We start from the raw sequence: 15,864 nt of genomic DNA, 5'->3' as shown, positions 1-15,864 counted from the left end.
CTGTGCATGATTAGCATGCTATGAGACTGTATTATATTTTATGTACTTGTAAATGTATATATTTCCATGCTTAAGACATGCATTCATTATAATGTCGTTTGTGGATTCTGCTTACATTATATAACCATATTTTGACCATGTCAATCCTTTAGGGTTTCTTCAGGCGTTTGGATTTGTGCTTATCTCATTATTAGTTTTTATTTCTTCTTTCAAATTTGTGATCAGTTTCTGATGGGTGCATTGCGTAACTATCAGATTTTTCTTGGTTTTATTTTCTGATGGAATTTACAGTTGCTGATAGATTTTTGGGACCAAGGACTAGTTCTTTAGTTAATCTTCGAAGATGCTTCATTTTCCATCTTTTATATTCGATGATAATGTATCATTGTACACCAAACATAGTGTTTTAGAAAGGAAATTTGTTGCTTGAGATGTCTTTAAATGACTAGTTTTGTTGTCCTTATGGGGCTTACAGTGACTCATTAATGTAATCTCATTTTTTTCTTAACACAGGAAATACATTTATTTCCAAGAAAGTTGACAACAAGAAGAAAAAGAAACTTAAGAAGGTGGAAGATAAGATGCTTGGATGGGGTAAGCTTTTTATGGTACTCTTAAATGCTCTATTTAATAGTTCAGTGACCTTATATTGCATGTTGTTTACGTTCTCACTCTGTTTCCTTTCTTAATATTGATACGATACTGTTGAAAAAATTCCAGTGTTGGTCAATATTGTTTTAGAGTCAAATTTTAGTGCTTCAGATCCTTGTGCATATTGGCTTGCAAGTTAATTTCTCTTTCATAAGTGCTGAATTGCTTCAATTTGAGTTGCCTTTTGGACTTCCCTGAATTTTAGTGAAACATTATCATCTTTTAAGTTGCTCATGATATATACTTGGAAGTAGTCTTTTTATAAACTATGTTATATTCTTTCTTTGTTTCATCAACCATTAAACCATCATCTGTATGACAGGTGGTCGTGATGATGTAAAGTTGTCTATTCCAGCTACTGTTGTTCTTCGTTATATGTTCATGCCTGCTGAAATGAGGGTAGGTTAAAGAATGTCTATGGCTTTAAACTCTCTTCGTTATATGTTCATGCCTGCTAAAATCAGTTACTGTTGATTTCTATTATGTCCTGTCCATATCCACATAACCTATTATGATTATAGAATAACACTGAGTTTTCATCTAAGTTCTAACCAAAATTAACTTAAATTAAAAGAATGAGGACTGGTTTTCTTTAGGCTTAGATTTGTGCATTTTGAATTTGAGTAGGCCGATTGTATTTCTATGTTTAGGCTATTAGTTTTGGGGTTAGAAGTCTGGAATCCGAATTTAACTAGATGGAGCTTTCGATTATCTCTCTATGTTTAGGCTAACAATTTTAGGTGCAACATCTTTAAACTGTTTAGAATTAGAATTGCATGGTTGGGCTACTTCATTTTGGTGCAACATCTTTGTTAGTAAAAAACAGTTCTGAAATTTTGAACATTTGGAGGGCTTATTACATGTGATTATTAAAGATAATTTACTGACGCAGTTATGTAATAGGTGGTTTGTCAATAAACTGAAGTTTATGTTCATTGGTTGGCTCAAACAACTCTAGGTCCAATAGATAATATATGCTTTACTTGCCTCAAACATGTCGTTCTTTAGGTGGACCTATTCCTGTTATTTTCTTGGATGTAATCATGTAACTGGTGAGAGTGTTCCCCTTTCTGAAACAGAGTTGGATGATTTTCTCCGACTGGAACAGGGGAGCCTCCACTCTCAAAAGCAAAGTCTTGGGTATGCGTAATTCATATGCCCATTTTTTTAAAGTTTCTTTTTGATGACCTAAGGGAGAGACTTGCATTTTGTAACTTTACAAGTTGCATGCAAAAGTTTTGAATTATTCGTTCAATAACAAAACACGTTAGTTTGTTATCATTGTTTTAGAAATGATTTTGCATTTATTTTTTTCTGAGTGCCTTCAGAATTCAAATCCCTTGACTTCTATCACTTATTTTCAGGTTAAAACCACATATCCTTTATCTAGAAAACCTGCTCAACGTGAAACAAGCACAATGCCACAGTGGGCTGGTTCTTGCTGGTAGCGTTTTCTTTTCCAATCTATAGTAGCTAGCCTTTTGTTGTTGTTCTCAACTGTAACACATTTAGCTTCAATCACAATTTAGTTTCTTGAAAAAATTACTGCTGCTTTGTTTCTGTCTGTAAAAGTTATCCTGACTTTACCGGAAATTATTGCTTGGATCTGCCTAAACTTTCAGAAATCTGAACAATACAAGATGTAGATAGTTTGTTGTATTATACCTTAACTATGAAGAACTTTCCCTACATTTGATGTTTCCTTGCTCATAGCCTAAGTGAAATTGGTTTTACCACATTCATATTTGCCTTTCGTATTTTTCTTTGTTGAATTCAAATCTTATGCATTTCTAAGAAGGGTTCAGGTAGTGTTTATTGCTTCTAATTGCTTCTATAAGTTCATAATCCATCTCACGCACCAATTAAATTGTCAAAATAGACTTATCTTTCTAGATGACCATTTCAAGAATCTATTACTTGCATTTGTCTTTTTGTTGAATTTCACTCCTTTTTGTGCTTGAGAGACCACTAGAATTGAAGGGATGGCTCTAAGCTTTTAAACTGCAATCACTATAGTATGTTTCTTCAAAGAGTTAATCCTTTTCACTTACTCATGGATTGGTTGTGGCTTGAAATACTTGGAACCATTTAAGATGTGAAAAATTGTTCTTTTATATTCATTTCTAGGTACTATTTGAGATTTATGGACCCGAATACATTATTCTTGTTCATGATCTGAGATACGAAGATTGCTAGGGTCTTATTATTTTCAGTTACAATTAAAAGAGAAACACAGCTGGCTGTAAAATGTTGTTATCTCTCATTACCATGATTTTGAATAAACTGCATATAAAATTTGCATATGACCTTGTAATATTTGATTGTTGATAATAGATTGAAAAAGATTGCCCTCTTATGGTGTTGTTCTTGATTTTTTTGTTTGTTTGTGTTCTCTGATTTGATCTTGTTTTGAGGTTTTGAGGCAAAATGGTCTTACCTTTACTTAGCATGGCTGCTGAAATTAGCTTTACTTAGCATGGCTTCAAATTTATATATTTGGTCTTTGATTATAAGCCCTGTTTATTTTATAAAACAATTTGCACCTTCTTGTTGATTAAGATTCTAGATCCTGTATATGGAGGTTTCACTTAGCTCTCTTCCTAGATAAAAGAGCCTAAGTTGTGGAGTATTACTAACATATTGGATTTATTGCATTGCAATTTAATATTTTTATGATCATGATTTTTTGTAGCTTTTGTGCTGTAAAGACTTGCAATTTAATAATTTATTTTAGAAGTACGAAAAACATAAAAAAGAGTAAAATTGGTGCTGCCTGTCAACATCAAAATGTTGTCCTGTGAATTATTTCCACTGCTACGTCCCTTGCCATTGTTTCAAGCGTATTCATATTTCTAACTGTACCCAGGTGTCATAACTTTGCTTTCCATTTTTCATCCCAATTCATTTGTTAAAGATTTGTAAGAAGAAAGTTACATGTTAGAGATAAGCATGATGACGCACTTGCTCCTAGTCTTCATTTTAGTTAAAACTCTGATCTAAGATTTTTATTTAATGAATTTAGTCATTTACATAATTGTGGTGTTATAGTATGACCAAAGACTTAGAGAATTTCTTGATTATATTTTCTTGATTCTGTTCAAAGACTTAGGACATATCGAGAGGTTTTGAGTGTTAGTTATAGAGTTTGATATTATTATTACTTGACTTGGTTAGGCCATGCCCTTTTAATATAAATATCTTGGTATATTTGTTGTTTTCAAATATCTGACTATATAGTTTCCTGAGTATATTTTTGGATTTGACATTTGATCTTGTTTGTGATTATGTTTTATGGGTTTGAGATTATTTTAGTTTCAGTTTTTTTATCCTATTTTTGGATTTAAACATTCGGTGTGCTGAGGTTGTTTTGGTTCTGTATTTGATTTTCTTGTGACTAATTTTTGTTTATGAGTAAAGGTTACATTAGATCTTTGACTTTTTTGTGTATAAGTTTTCTGTGTTTGGAGAATGGTTTTGGTTATGAACTTTTATTTAGTTCTAAGTTTCTTACGTATTCATTTTAATTATAGAGCTATGTTTCCTTGATATTGTGGTTCCTCATTGTTCAATGTTTAATTTGGTTGTTCCATTTGAAAATGAAATCTAGGACTACTTCTCCTATAGCAAACTTGTTTAGGTTTCTTCTATTACTTCTCCTATAGCAAACTTACATCTCCAATCATCCCAAGCAGACCTTAGATTTCTTATTTAGAGAGCTAAGATACTCTGTTTTAGAGATCCTCTTCAAGCTTGGTGTTCTTCAGGAAATTTTGAGCTTTTGACTAATTTCAAATTTTGGTGTTATTATTGTGGATGGGAACTGGTTTGCAAGGTACTATAGACCTAGAACTGAGGTTGAGACTCTTGATTTTGGCTTGGGATCGTAGATTTGGGGAAAGTTTCCAAGTTCAAAATCAAAGTTGTGATTTTAGCTTCATGTATGTCTTTGGGTGTTTTGAGGACGTAATAGTGGTTCTGGGCATTTGGGTAACCTATATTGGGGTCAAATTACTTTGAAATTGTGTTCAGAAACTTTGTTTGATGACTTTTGAAGGTATTGGGTTAGTTTTTGTAAAATGGGGGTTGAAGAATTGCAGAAAACAGAACCTTGAAATCTGGTTTCATGTCGTAGTGCCCCTGTGCCAATTTCTGTTTGTATATCTTGTAAGGTTTCTCTTTGTAGAGTAGTTTTAGTTTCTTATTCCCAGATTTTGTTTCTAAATATTTGAGTTGTTTAAAATATGGCTTGAGCTGCTCCTTTTTGGGCAAGGGTTTTTCTCATTAGTTTTTGTTTTAGTGTGTTTTTGTCTCATCCCATTACACACAGTTTTGCTCTTTTTTCTCTGTTCTAGACTGGTTACATTTGTTGAGTTCATAAAAAAAAAATTCAAATTTCACAGCTACAACTATTCTGTGAAAAAGTGATTGTTTGTTAATCAAAATATCCAAAATGTATTGTTTTGTTCAATATTTTTGTTTTCGAAACAGAGGTTTAACTAGTTGCTGAAATATACTTTATATGATAAAAATATTGCCAAGGAAGCCTAGATTTAAGTATATGCAATATATATTTCATGATTCTCCATCTAGCTATTTAAGTATCATGTTTGGTTAATAGAGATGGACACACTTAAATCTAGAACTCACCATAGAATGATGTGAATCCTCTCTGTAAACTTGATCTGAAATCTTTTTGAGAGCTAATGCAAGTATTATTTGATTTTTGCATACCTGATCTTGCAACAAGTTTATATGTTTTATCCTCGTGCTTAGTTAAAATCACTCTGATTGTTGCAACAATCACAAGTGCATGTGCAAAGTGCATAGTTTGATTATAAGAAAGATATCCATTGAAAGCTGTCAAAGTAATGCACACTGAGTTAACAGGATGTATGGTTGTACTCCTAAGTCATTATTGGCCTTACTCAACAATATTTGCCTTCACAAATGAGTAAGTCTATCATGAGGAATGATATGTAATTCATCTCCGATGTATCAATTTTATCTGTAATTTTGGTTCATAATTACTCTTCATCGATTTGTATGCTAACACAATGCGTTTATTAACAACATGGCTTTGGGCAAGTAGCATAAAATAACGATAGGAAGGTGAACATAAATAATATATTTAGCAGGAATTTTTTTTGACAAATTAGGCACACAGATTCTTCTGTAGTTAATGTATCATTATTTTGCCTGATGTACAGAAATGGGAAAAGAAAGTAAGTGAACAGGATTAGCAAAATCTGTGCCAGCACAGCTGATGACATCTTTTGACTCTTCAAGATTTCAACTTAGCTAAAATAAAGTTACTGGATGCATAATTATGAACTGAACTAATTTCGTAAACCATCTAAGTACTATTTCTTATCTGTTATTATAATTATCATCCATATTCACTAACGGCATATTTTTTCTCATGCTAATTGAATATATTCAACACTCAAAATATGCTTGGGTGCTTATTAAATTTGAGAGTAGCACGGTTCTGCAAGTGCAAAATATTTTATCTGACATGATAATTTGTGCTTAGTAGAGAATGGATTAAGTAAAGGCTGGTGCTTTATCATGGTGTTCTGCCTATATATATGGAATTCTCAAATGACGCTGAACAAACCTTCTCTTTTTAGTTATTTGCTGAGTGATTTTCTTATTACTTTACACAGGTTGTTCATGAGGAATTTGGTATTCTTGAAGGTTTAATGACAATTGTTCATGCAACTACAGGTTTGTTTTTCACTTTATTTGTTTCTATAATAGGAGACTAGTTTACAAGTTGGTTACTTGACTCTTGTTTCTAATGTTCAGCAACACAGAAGACTATTGATGGCCCATCAATGAAGGATTGGAGAGGAGGCTGTGGAGCTGGAAAAAATATCATTACTAGTTCTATTGGTGCTGCAAAGGTAGTGAAATCTAAATTCATAGGGAAATCTAAAAACAATGCTGGTTTTAATGTGGTTTAATTCTTATTCTTATTATTATGCTTATTATTTTATTTTTTGGAACTATAGGCTGTTGGAAAGGTTCTCCCAGAACTGAATGGAAAACTTACTGGAATGGCCTTCCATGTTCCAACTTCTAATGTCTCGGTGGTGGACCTAACTTGTCGACTTAAGAAGAGTGCTTCCTATGAAGATGTCAAGGCAGCCATAAAGTATGTTCATGCATTCTTTGTGAAGTATCTAATCATTGCATTTATTCCTCTCCTCTTGTGTTTGTCTCCGTGTGTAATTATCTTATTTTTAATTTTTGTTTTGTGATTGGTGATATAGGTATGCATCAGAGGGACCACTTAAAGGCATTCTTGGGTACACAGATGAAGACGTTGTCTACAATGATTTTGTTGGTGACACAAGGTATAATTTCTTTGATGTGTATTTTTAATACATTTTAATTACACTGATGGAACTATTGGCAATGTCATGCGTAAGAAGTCTGTTTTCATCTTGCTAATATTCTCTTAACTAGTTTTTTTAAATGGCCCAGAAAAATCCATGGAAAAAAACAAGATCATATTGGGGAAACAAATAGTAGTTATGTTGTTATCTGTTAAAATCTGTTTTTTAACATTTGGATGATGTAATTTTCTAAGCATATCCTCTTCCTTTACCATAAGACCTTGTACAACTTGCCTTCAATTGCTTACCAATGGTTAATTTTGTGGTCTTGCCAATCAACTATCTCCCTCTCTTGGTTCTATATCCTTTCATTTCATTCTTGTCAATTCATCTCATCAAAAGTGATAACTTTCTGTGTGTGTGTGTGTGTTTTTTTTTTTTTTATTAATGGTTCTTTGTTGCAGTTCCATCATTTCTTTCAAGATCATATCTTTAATCGATTTTATGGGGTCCATTGTCACCTAACACAATCACTGATCATCTTTTGTTTTGCATACTCTGATATTTTGGTCTCCTATCACCACAAAAAACATGTTTAGACAACTTAGCTTACTTGGGATTAGAATGGAATCAAATTATTTCCATGTTTTTTTGGCATGTTTTGAATTGAGCCAAGAATTGCTAGCAGCCCTGGTTGGAAAGGAAAAGAATAAAAATGAAAGATGCTTGTTGCTTGTTCAAATGTATATAATCTATATGATAAAATGTATTTGATATAGATTGAAAAATTATGGACAATCTTATTGATATAACCCATGATGTGACTATGAGGACCACCACACTTGTTGTTTTGCTTATCTTTCTACTTTCTCTTGCAGATGTGACAAGTGAAGTAGAAAATGATACTCAATTTTGAAGGCTTTGTGTGGGGCAGCGGTAGAATATTTTGTGTTGAAGTAGTAACTTTTCACTATGTTGAATATTTAAGACTCCTTGAATACTTAAAGAACATTTTGTTGTTGATGACAGTGTTTCATGTTTTAAACTAATTTGTGGATTGTTAATACAATGTTGAATGTTTTTACTTTTTGTTATTTGAAAATCAAGTTCATTTGATGATGTTAGTATATATTAGAAAGCTAATTTTAATTATATAAAAAAAAATATTAAAATATAATAGAATAAATTAGTGTTATAATACGAAAATTGAGTTATAATATCTATTACAATCACTTTTTATGCAAAGAATTGTGTTATGCAAACTTCATTATATAACACAAATAATGTGTTATACTAAAGTGTAGTATAGTACAAATAATGTGTTATACTAAAGTGTAGTATAACACAAAAAATGTGTTATACTAAAGTGTAGTATAACACAAATTTATAAGTATTGAAATGTGTTATATAATCTACTATAAATAACATAATTAAACAGTTATCTATTTATTAAAATAACACTGAAATTGTGTTATCGTTGACAGTATAATAACACATATGTATAACAATGATAAAGTGTTATGTAAAGTACCCAGACCTACGATAACATAGTCGGTCTTAACACATCAAAAAGTGTTATGGTATGTTTTGATAACACATTTTCGGTGTTATTAAAAGAATTTTTTCATGTAGTGGGTCCAAAGTCTTAGAATTAGTTGGGTCATTTCATTGAGTCTGGCCAAGTGTGGATCCGGTGGAGCCTCCAATGCCAAATATTGAGGGTATTCTTATGTTCTCTCCTCTTCAGCTGCTCTCACTCCCTCTGTTTGATCAGTGGTTGGTATGGGCTCCTCAACTGCTTCTCCTTCCCTGCCAACTCTTACATTTCTGGGTACTGATACTGGTGGCTCTAAGGTTGGGGCATTAAATTTATTCACTGTAGCCCGAGAAATAACCCCCGTAGCCTTCCTAAAAGTATAACTAGGATATTTCGACACCTCCCAAATCTCACATAGATCAGTAATCATGGAGCCATGCCCCAACCCAACAGTAGTAGTCATGCGACCTAAATCCCAATGTCAATGGAAAGCCCTGTCATAATGGCATATACCAAAAGACACCTATCAGTACCCATTTCAGACAAGTGGGTGTTTGGCATAAGCCTTGCACTCACAAAAAGATTCCAAACTTTAGCTACAACATTCATTTGATATCTTGTTAAATGTTTGGGCTCCCCATTCTGGATAACAAATGAAGCACCAGGAATTCCTAAGGTCTCAGCCACCTCAATCCAATTTACCTCACTATTATATGCCAATTAATAATACTCATCCTCTTCCTGAGTTAACTTAGGAACATTCAATAAAGCATCAATATTATCAATAACACATTCAATTGAAACACCCCTAACAAACACCTTTCTATTTACAGCCCCAAGAAAATTAGCGTAAAACTCACAAACCAAGGAGAAATTGGCTTTTGGCATCTTTTCATCCTCAAACAATTGCCAACCTCGACGTAAAATTTCATTCCTAATAATATGATAAGTGTCATTAGGGTATAATTCTTCTTTAATGTCCATCCCACGTTCTTGAATAACTGGCCTTTGGGATAGCCTTTGATAAAGATCATAGGCATCCTTATTAATGAAACGCGCGGGATCATATTCTAAAATGAGTTGAGGTGCTGGCGGATTTGGCTGGGGTTATGGTGGTTGAGAACGGGATGAGGAAGGGCAGTTAGTATTCTTTGAAGATGCTGCCCTAGTGGGTTGTTTCCTTGGCCCCATACCTTCATAATTTTTCAAAAATAGCCACAAAAATTTCTACAACACTTCCCCTAAACTTCTGAAATTTCCTTTCTAAAATCTCCCAAAATTATCACCCAATAAACCAACAAACGGTCCAAAAATCCCACGAAATCTCTTAATATAAATGCAATTCAAGGAAAACTTCGAAAAGAGAAACTTACAATCCTTGCAAGTTGAAAAATCTGTGACTTTTGATCCTCATTCAATCCCTTACTAAACACCAATAGAACACAAATTAGGGTTAACAAAAATAATAATTGAAGAAATCAATAAGAATTATGAAGTAGAAATGAGAAAAATAGATGAAGAAAATTTAAAATAGAGGGAAAGAGGGAAAAATTGTAGATTTTTTTTAAGGAAATGGGAGTTGAAAGAGAGAATTTGAAAAAAATGAGAAAAAGGTTCAGAAAAAACAAGTTTAAGGCTTCTTTATCCTGTCTGACACAGGCGCGCCGTGACCCAGCTTGGGCAAGTCACGGCCCGCCTCAAATTCCTTCAGAAATGCAACTGTTCAAGCGCCACGACTCATCTTGGCAAGTCGCGGCCCGCCCCAAATTCCAGAAATGATATCCTCTCTGTTTCATCCTAGGGCCGCGACACATTAGCCCAAGTCGCAACTTGGCCCAATGACTAATTGAAAAACTCTTTTTTTTCACGATTTTCATGATTTTCACAACCTTTATACTGAAATAAATAAATAAAATAAAAATAACTAAACTTTACAAATAATGCTTTAACCTCTGACCATTTACTTTAAAATGTCATGTTTTCTCACGATGAATTTGTACTGCTCCATAAGGTAACGATACGACAACTGTAAACTGTAATGACCCAAATTTATTAATAAGGCTTAGGGCCTTGATTAGCGTGCATGGAGGGCAATAAGTGATTTATTGTCATAATATGTGAATTTTTGTGAATAATTGTGACATGTTCGTGAAATATCTGTGTTGCACAATCAGAGACAGTCATAGGGAGCGGTTAGCTAGAAAGTCACAACGGGGTCGAAAATCTGACTCGGGGTGAGTCGAGGGGCATTTTGGGTATTAGACATTTTATGGGGTTATCGAGTTATGGAAATAAATATTTGGAGATATATTTGAAGATAGAATGCTTAGGAGGGAATATCAGGGAAATTTGCCATTTTACCCTCGGGGACGTTTTTGGTACCCCGAGCCTTGAGGTAACCTTAGGAACTTGAGTTAAATAAAACAAAACCAAAAGAAGCCTTTAGAAAAAAAGAAGGAACCGACCATCCCTTCTGCCTCTTCTCTCTCTATATTTCCTCTAAGTCTTAGCAAGGGAGACTTTGGTGGAAACTACTCAAAACTAAGGAATTGGGCTGGGAATCTTGGGAGCTAGAAGCTTGTAGCTTAAGGACCTAATTCAGAGACCCAACTTAGCTCAAGGTAAGCTTTAATCTTAGTGAATTATGCTTGTTTTAAGCTGAAAATTCTGGAGTATTGCATGTGTGTTGAGTGAAGAATTGACTTTGAGTTTGATAATGTTTTTAGCTTGAGTTCTTGTTGGGTTTTGTTGTTGAATCTATAGTATAACCTCTGTGATGATTAGTTTGGATCGTTGGTTTGATTTTGGGGTTAATTGGATTGGATTTTGAGGTAAAAATTGTGAGTTTTTTTGGGCTCGAGGGGTCGGGCCGCAGCGCTGTTCTTGCTGAGTCGCGGCCCCCTAGAACATAGGGGTGTTTGGAATTGGAGGCGCGCCGCGGCGCCCTTCATGAAGGGTCGCGGCACGTGTAGGCTGATTTGAGGCAGGGCCTCGGGTTGAGCTGGGGGCCGCGACATGAGTTCCTAGGGTTACGACGCTTAGTGCATTTTTGGGCTCTAAAGAGGTTTTAGACTTGGGAATTCAATAGTTAAGGCTTGGGATGGATTTTATCACCCGGATTGATAGTATTCAATGTCCTGGAGACTAGAATTATGACCCAAAGCTATTCAATGGATTAGAACTTGATGGGTGGAAATTGTTAATGCGTTGTGACTAGGGTTTCGGTGAGGCTCGGACTAGGGGACTGTGCTCAGAACATCGGTGCTTGGAAAGCTTGGGACACAGGTAAGAAAACTACTGTTCCCATAGAGCTTGAGTTGCAGGGCACGGTCCTTTATGATTGAGTTGCAGGGCTCGGCCCTATATGATTGTGTTCCAGTGCGTAGCCCTTTGATTGAATTTATATGTGTTTAAGTATCTATTTAGTTATATTATGTGTACATATAAATGAATGAACGGCGATGGCTGGGAACGGCGAAGGTCGGGAACGGCAAGGGGCCGAGAGTAGCGTTTAGCACGCGAAGTGCGAGTTGCTAGGGCGAGACCCCAAAGGATACCTGGGATATCCTTACGGTGCAGACCGTGAACCTAGGGCCTTGTAAAGCGCCTGGGACAGCATGACCATACATGTATAGCCTGATGATGGCTTGTTTATATGTTAAGTGTTTGATATGTATATATATTATCTGCTTGTGAGGGTTTTCTTGCTGGGCTACGGCTCACGGGTTCTCTATGGTGCAGGTAAAGGCAAGGGGAAAGTCGACAAACCTTGAGTATGGTGAGTGTGATGAGGAACACGTACATGTCTAGTCTGCCTGGCTGCCACGGCCAAGGGTACTTTTGGGGGATGATTGTACTAAACTTAAATTTTGTCATTTAGCCGACTTTGGTTATATTCTTGAATTGTAAATATTTCTAAACAATATTTTTGGGATCTCAAATGTTAAACGCTTTATAATTTCAACGAATGGTTTATTTTCAAATTAATGACTCTTATTATGGTTTAATCACACTTTTGTCCTAAAACCTTGATTAGCGAGTTAATTGCACATTTTAAACTCACTTAGTAACGGCTCTAAGGCAGTAGGGCGTTACATAAACGGTCCCGACCTTCTAGACTTTAGCTTTCCTAGAAACATTTTTAAACTAGAATTAAATACCAAAATTTTATCTCCCGGTTGGAAATCCTTTCTTTTTATTCATTTATCATGAAAAGCCTTAGACTTTTCTTTATATATCTTTGCATTTTCATAAGCTTCGTTTCTAAATTCATCAAGCTCATTCAATTGTAGAAGCCTATTCTGCCCAGCCATAAATAAGTCAACATTCGACTTTTTCACTGCCTAATAAGCTCGATGCTCAAGTTCAACTAGTAAATGACATGCCCTCCCGAACACCAACCAATATGGAGACATACCAATCAGAGTTTTCAAAGTTGTGCGATATGCCCATAGTTAATCATCAAGCTTTTTCGACCAATCTTTCCTTAATGTGTTGACAGTTTTCTCTAAAGTACTTTTAATTTCTCAGTTTGACACCTCAGCTTGACCATTAGCTAATGGATGATAAAACAAAGCTTTTCTGTGATGAACTCCATAACGAGCACACAAAGATGTGAATGATTTATTACAGAAATGACTACCTCTATCACTAATAATAGCTCTTGGAGTACCAAACCGAGTAAAAATATTATTATGTAGAAATTTAAGTACCTCCTTACCATCACAAGTAAGAGTTGCTACAGCTTCTACCCATTTAGAAACATAATCTACTGCCAGCAAAGTGTACTTATTATTATAAGATGATGGAAAGTGTCCCATATAATCTATGCCCCACACATCAAATAGCTCAACCTCCAAAATTCTAGTCATTGGCATTTGATCTCTTCTGGATATATTACCAGTCCTTTGGCAACGATCACAACTCTTAACAAAGGCATTAACATCTTTAAATAACGTAGGCTAATAAAACCCACATTGCAACATTTGTTGTTGTCCTTGTTCCCCCAAAGTGACCACCACAATGTAAAGTATGGCAATAAGTAAGTATGGAAATCAATTCTTCTTCTGGGACACATCTTCTAATCACTTGGTCAGCACAATGACGAAACAGAATGGGCTCATCCCAATAATAATGCTTAACTTCCAAATAGAACTTTTTTAGTTGTTGCCTTGACATGTCAGGAGGCACAACCTTAGCTACCAAATAGTTAACATAATCTAAAAACCATGGTACTTTCTCTTCACATTCAATTGAAAATAATTGTTCATCTAGAAAATTTTGATCAATTAACTCTTCTTTCGCATTATGCTCGTCTTCTTTTTCCAATCTAGATAAATGATCAACAACTAGATTTTTCGTCCCCTTCTTATCATGAATTACCATATCAAACTCTTGCAATAATAAAATCCATCAAATCAGACGAGGTTTAGCATCCTTTTTAGTCATAAGATACTTAATAGATGAATGATCTGTGTAAACTATCACCTTATGACCAATTAAATATGACCTAAACTTGCCAAATGCAAAGACTATTGCAAGTAATTCCTTCTTAGTAGTTGCATAATTTAATTGAGCATCATTCAAGGTTCGACTAGCATAATAAATTGTTCAAAATACCTTATCAACTCGCTGTCCAAGAACTGCTCCTACTGCATAATCACTAGCATCACACATTAATTCAAAAGGAATTTCCCAATTTGGAGGTACAACAATTGGAGCAGAGACTAGTTTTTCCTTCAATGTATTAAATGCCTTTAAACACTCAGAATCAAAATTGAATACCACACCATTCATAAGTAAGGTAGATAGGGCTTTGAAATTTTTGTAAAATCTTTTATAAACCTCCTATAAAATCCAGCATGGCCCAAGAAGCTTCGAATCCCTTTAACAAATACTGGGGGAGGTAAATTTTCTATTGTTGATATCTTAGCCCTATCTAGTTCAATTCCATGGCGTGAAATTTTGTGGCCCAAGACTATTATTTCTGTCACCATGAAGTGATATTTCTCCCAATTTAAAATTAAATTGGACTCCTCACATCTTTTCAAAACCCTTTCCAAATTAAGCAAACATCCATCAAAAGAGTGTCCAAAAACTAAAAATTCATCCATAAAAATTTCAATACATATTTTCACCATGTCCAAAAAAAATGGACATCATACATCTTTGAAAGGTGGCAGGAGCATTACATAACCCGAACGACATCCTCCTAAAGGAAAATGTTCCATAAGGGCATGTGAAGGTAGTCTTTTCTTGATCCTCCTGTGCTATAAGAATTTGATGATATTCTGAATATCCATCCAAGAAACAGTAATAAGGATGACCGGCCAATCTATCTAACATTTGATCAACAAAAGGTAAAGGAAAATGGTCTTTCCTGGTGGCTTTATTTACTTTACGGTAATCAATACAAATTCTCCATCCCATCACCGTACGAGTTGGAATAAATTCATTATTATTATTTTTAACAACCGTCATACCACCTTTCTTTGGAACTACCTGGACAGGACTAACCCAAGCACTGTCAAATATTAGGTAAATTACTCCAGCGTGTAACCATTTAAGAATTTCTTTCCTTACCACTTCTTTCATTGAAGGATTTAGCCTCCTTTGAGCATCAATACTAGGCTTACTATCCTCCTCCATTAATATACGATGCATTACTGTCAAAGGACTAATACCTTTAATATCCGCAAAAGTCCATCCAATTGCTAATTTGTGAACCCTTAATACCCTCAGAAGTTTCTCTTCTTCAATCTCAGATAACAAATATGAAATAATAACTGGGAGAGCATCATTCTTACCTAAATAAGCATACTTAAGATGATCAGGTAAGGTCTTTAAGTCAAGAACTTGTGGCTTTTCAATGGATGGAAGATGTCTCTCAGGCACTTGCCTTAATTCCTCATATTTCTTTTTATATATTTGCCTTGATGAATTCAACCACTTAACATACTCACTGGCTTCAGTACTAGCACACTCTTCAGGACTTTCTATCAAACTCAACTCCAGTGGATCTTTAATAGACTCAACCCCTTTAATTGGTTCCTCTAATACATTAACACAAAATCAATTGTCACTAGTTGAAGGATATTTCAAAGCTTTGAATACATTAAAAATGACTTCATCTCGTTGTACCCTAAGCCTTAATTCTCCTTTCTGAATGTCTATTAGTGCTTTCCCAGTGGCTAAAAATGGTTGTCCTAATATAATAGGCACATCCTCATCTTCCTCCATATCTAATAAATTAAAATTCGTTGGGAAAATGAACTTATCTACCTTTACTAGAACATCTTCTATAATACCTCTGGGATGAGTTAAAGAATGATCAGC

General features: G+C 34.6%; 1 protein-coding gene across 1 annotated transcript; it reads left to right on the top strand.

The window, feature by feature from the left end:
- The first annotated feature begins 231 nt into the window (after window positions 1–231).
- On the top strand, window positions 232–7,136 carry LOC133824816 (glyceraldehyde-3-phosphate dehydrogenase GAPCP1, chloroplastic-like). Its single transcript, XM_062257790.1, has 9 exons — window positions 232–244; window positions 514–594; window positions 721–786; window positions 974–1,050; window positions 5,859–5,873; window positions 6,318–6,378; window positions 6,460–6,557; window positions 6,666–6,808; window positions 6,927–7,136. Exons 1-9 carry the CDS (start codon window positions 232–234, stop codon window positions 7,036–7,038), a joined length of 666 nt encoding a protein of 221 aa, XP_062113774.1. The 3' UTR covers window positions 7,039–7,136.
- Window positions 7,137–15,864: the final 8,728 nt, after the last annotated feature.

The sequence above is a fragment of the Humulus lupulus genome, chromosome 3, assembly GCF_963169125.1.
Source record: "Humulus lupulus chromosome 3, drHumLupu1.1, whole genome shotgun sequence".
NCBI lineage: Eukaryota > Viridiplantae > Streptophyta > Magnoliopsida > Rosales > Cannabaceae > Humulus > Humulus lupulus.
This window is presented reverse-complemented; position numbering and strand designations above follow the sequence as displayed.

Excerpts from the sequence above, each read along its gene's own strand:
- LOC133824816 (XM_062257790.1), top strand. Across the intron at positions 6,379-6,459 it reads AATTGTTCATGCAACTACAG|CAACACAGAAGACTATTGAT; the intron begins GTTTGTTTTTCA and ends TCTAATGTTCAG. Across the intron at positions 6,558-6,665 it reads GTTCTATTGGTGCTGCAAAG|GCTGTTGGAAAGGTTCTCCC; the intron begins GTAGTGAAATCT and ends TTGGAACTATAG.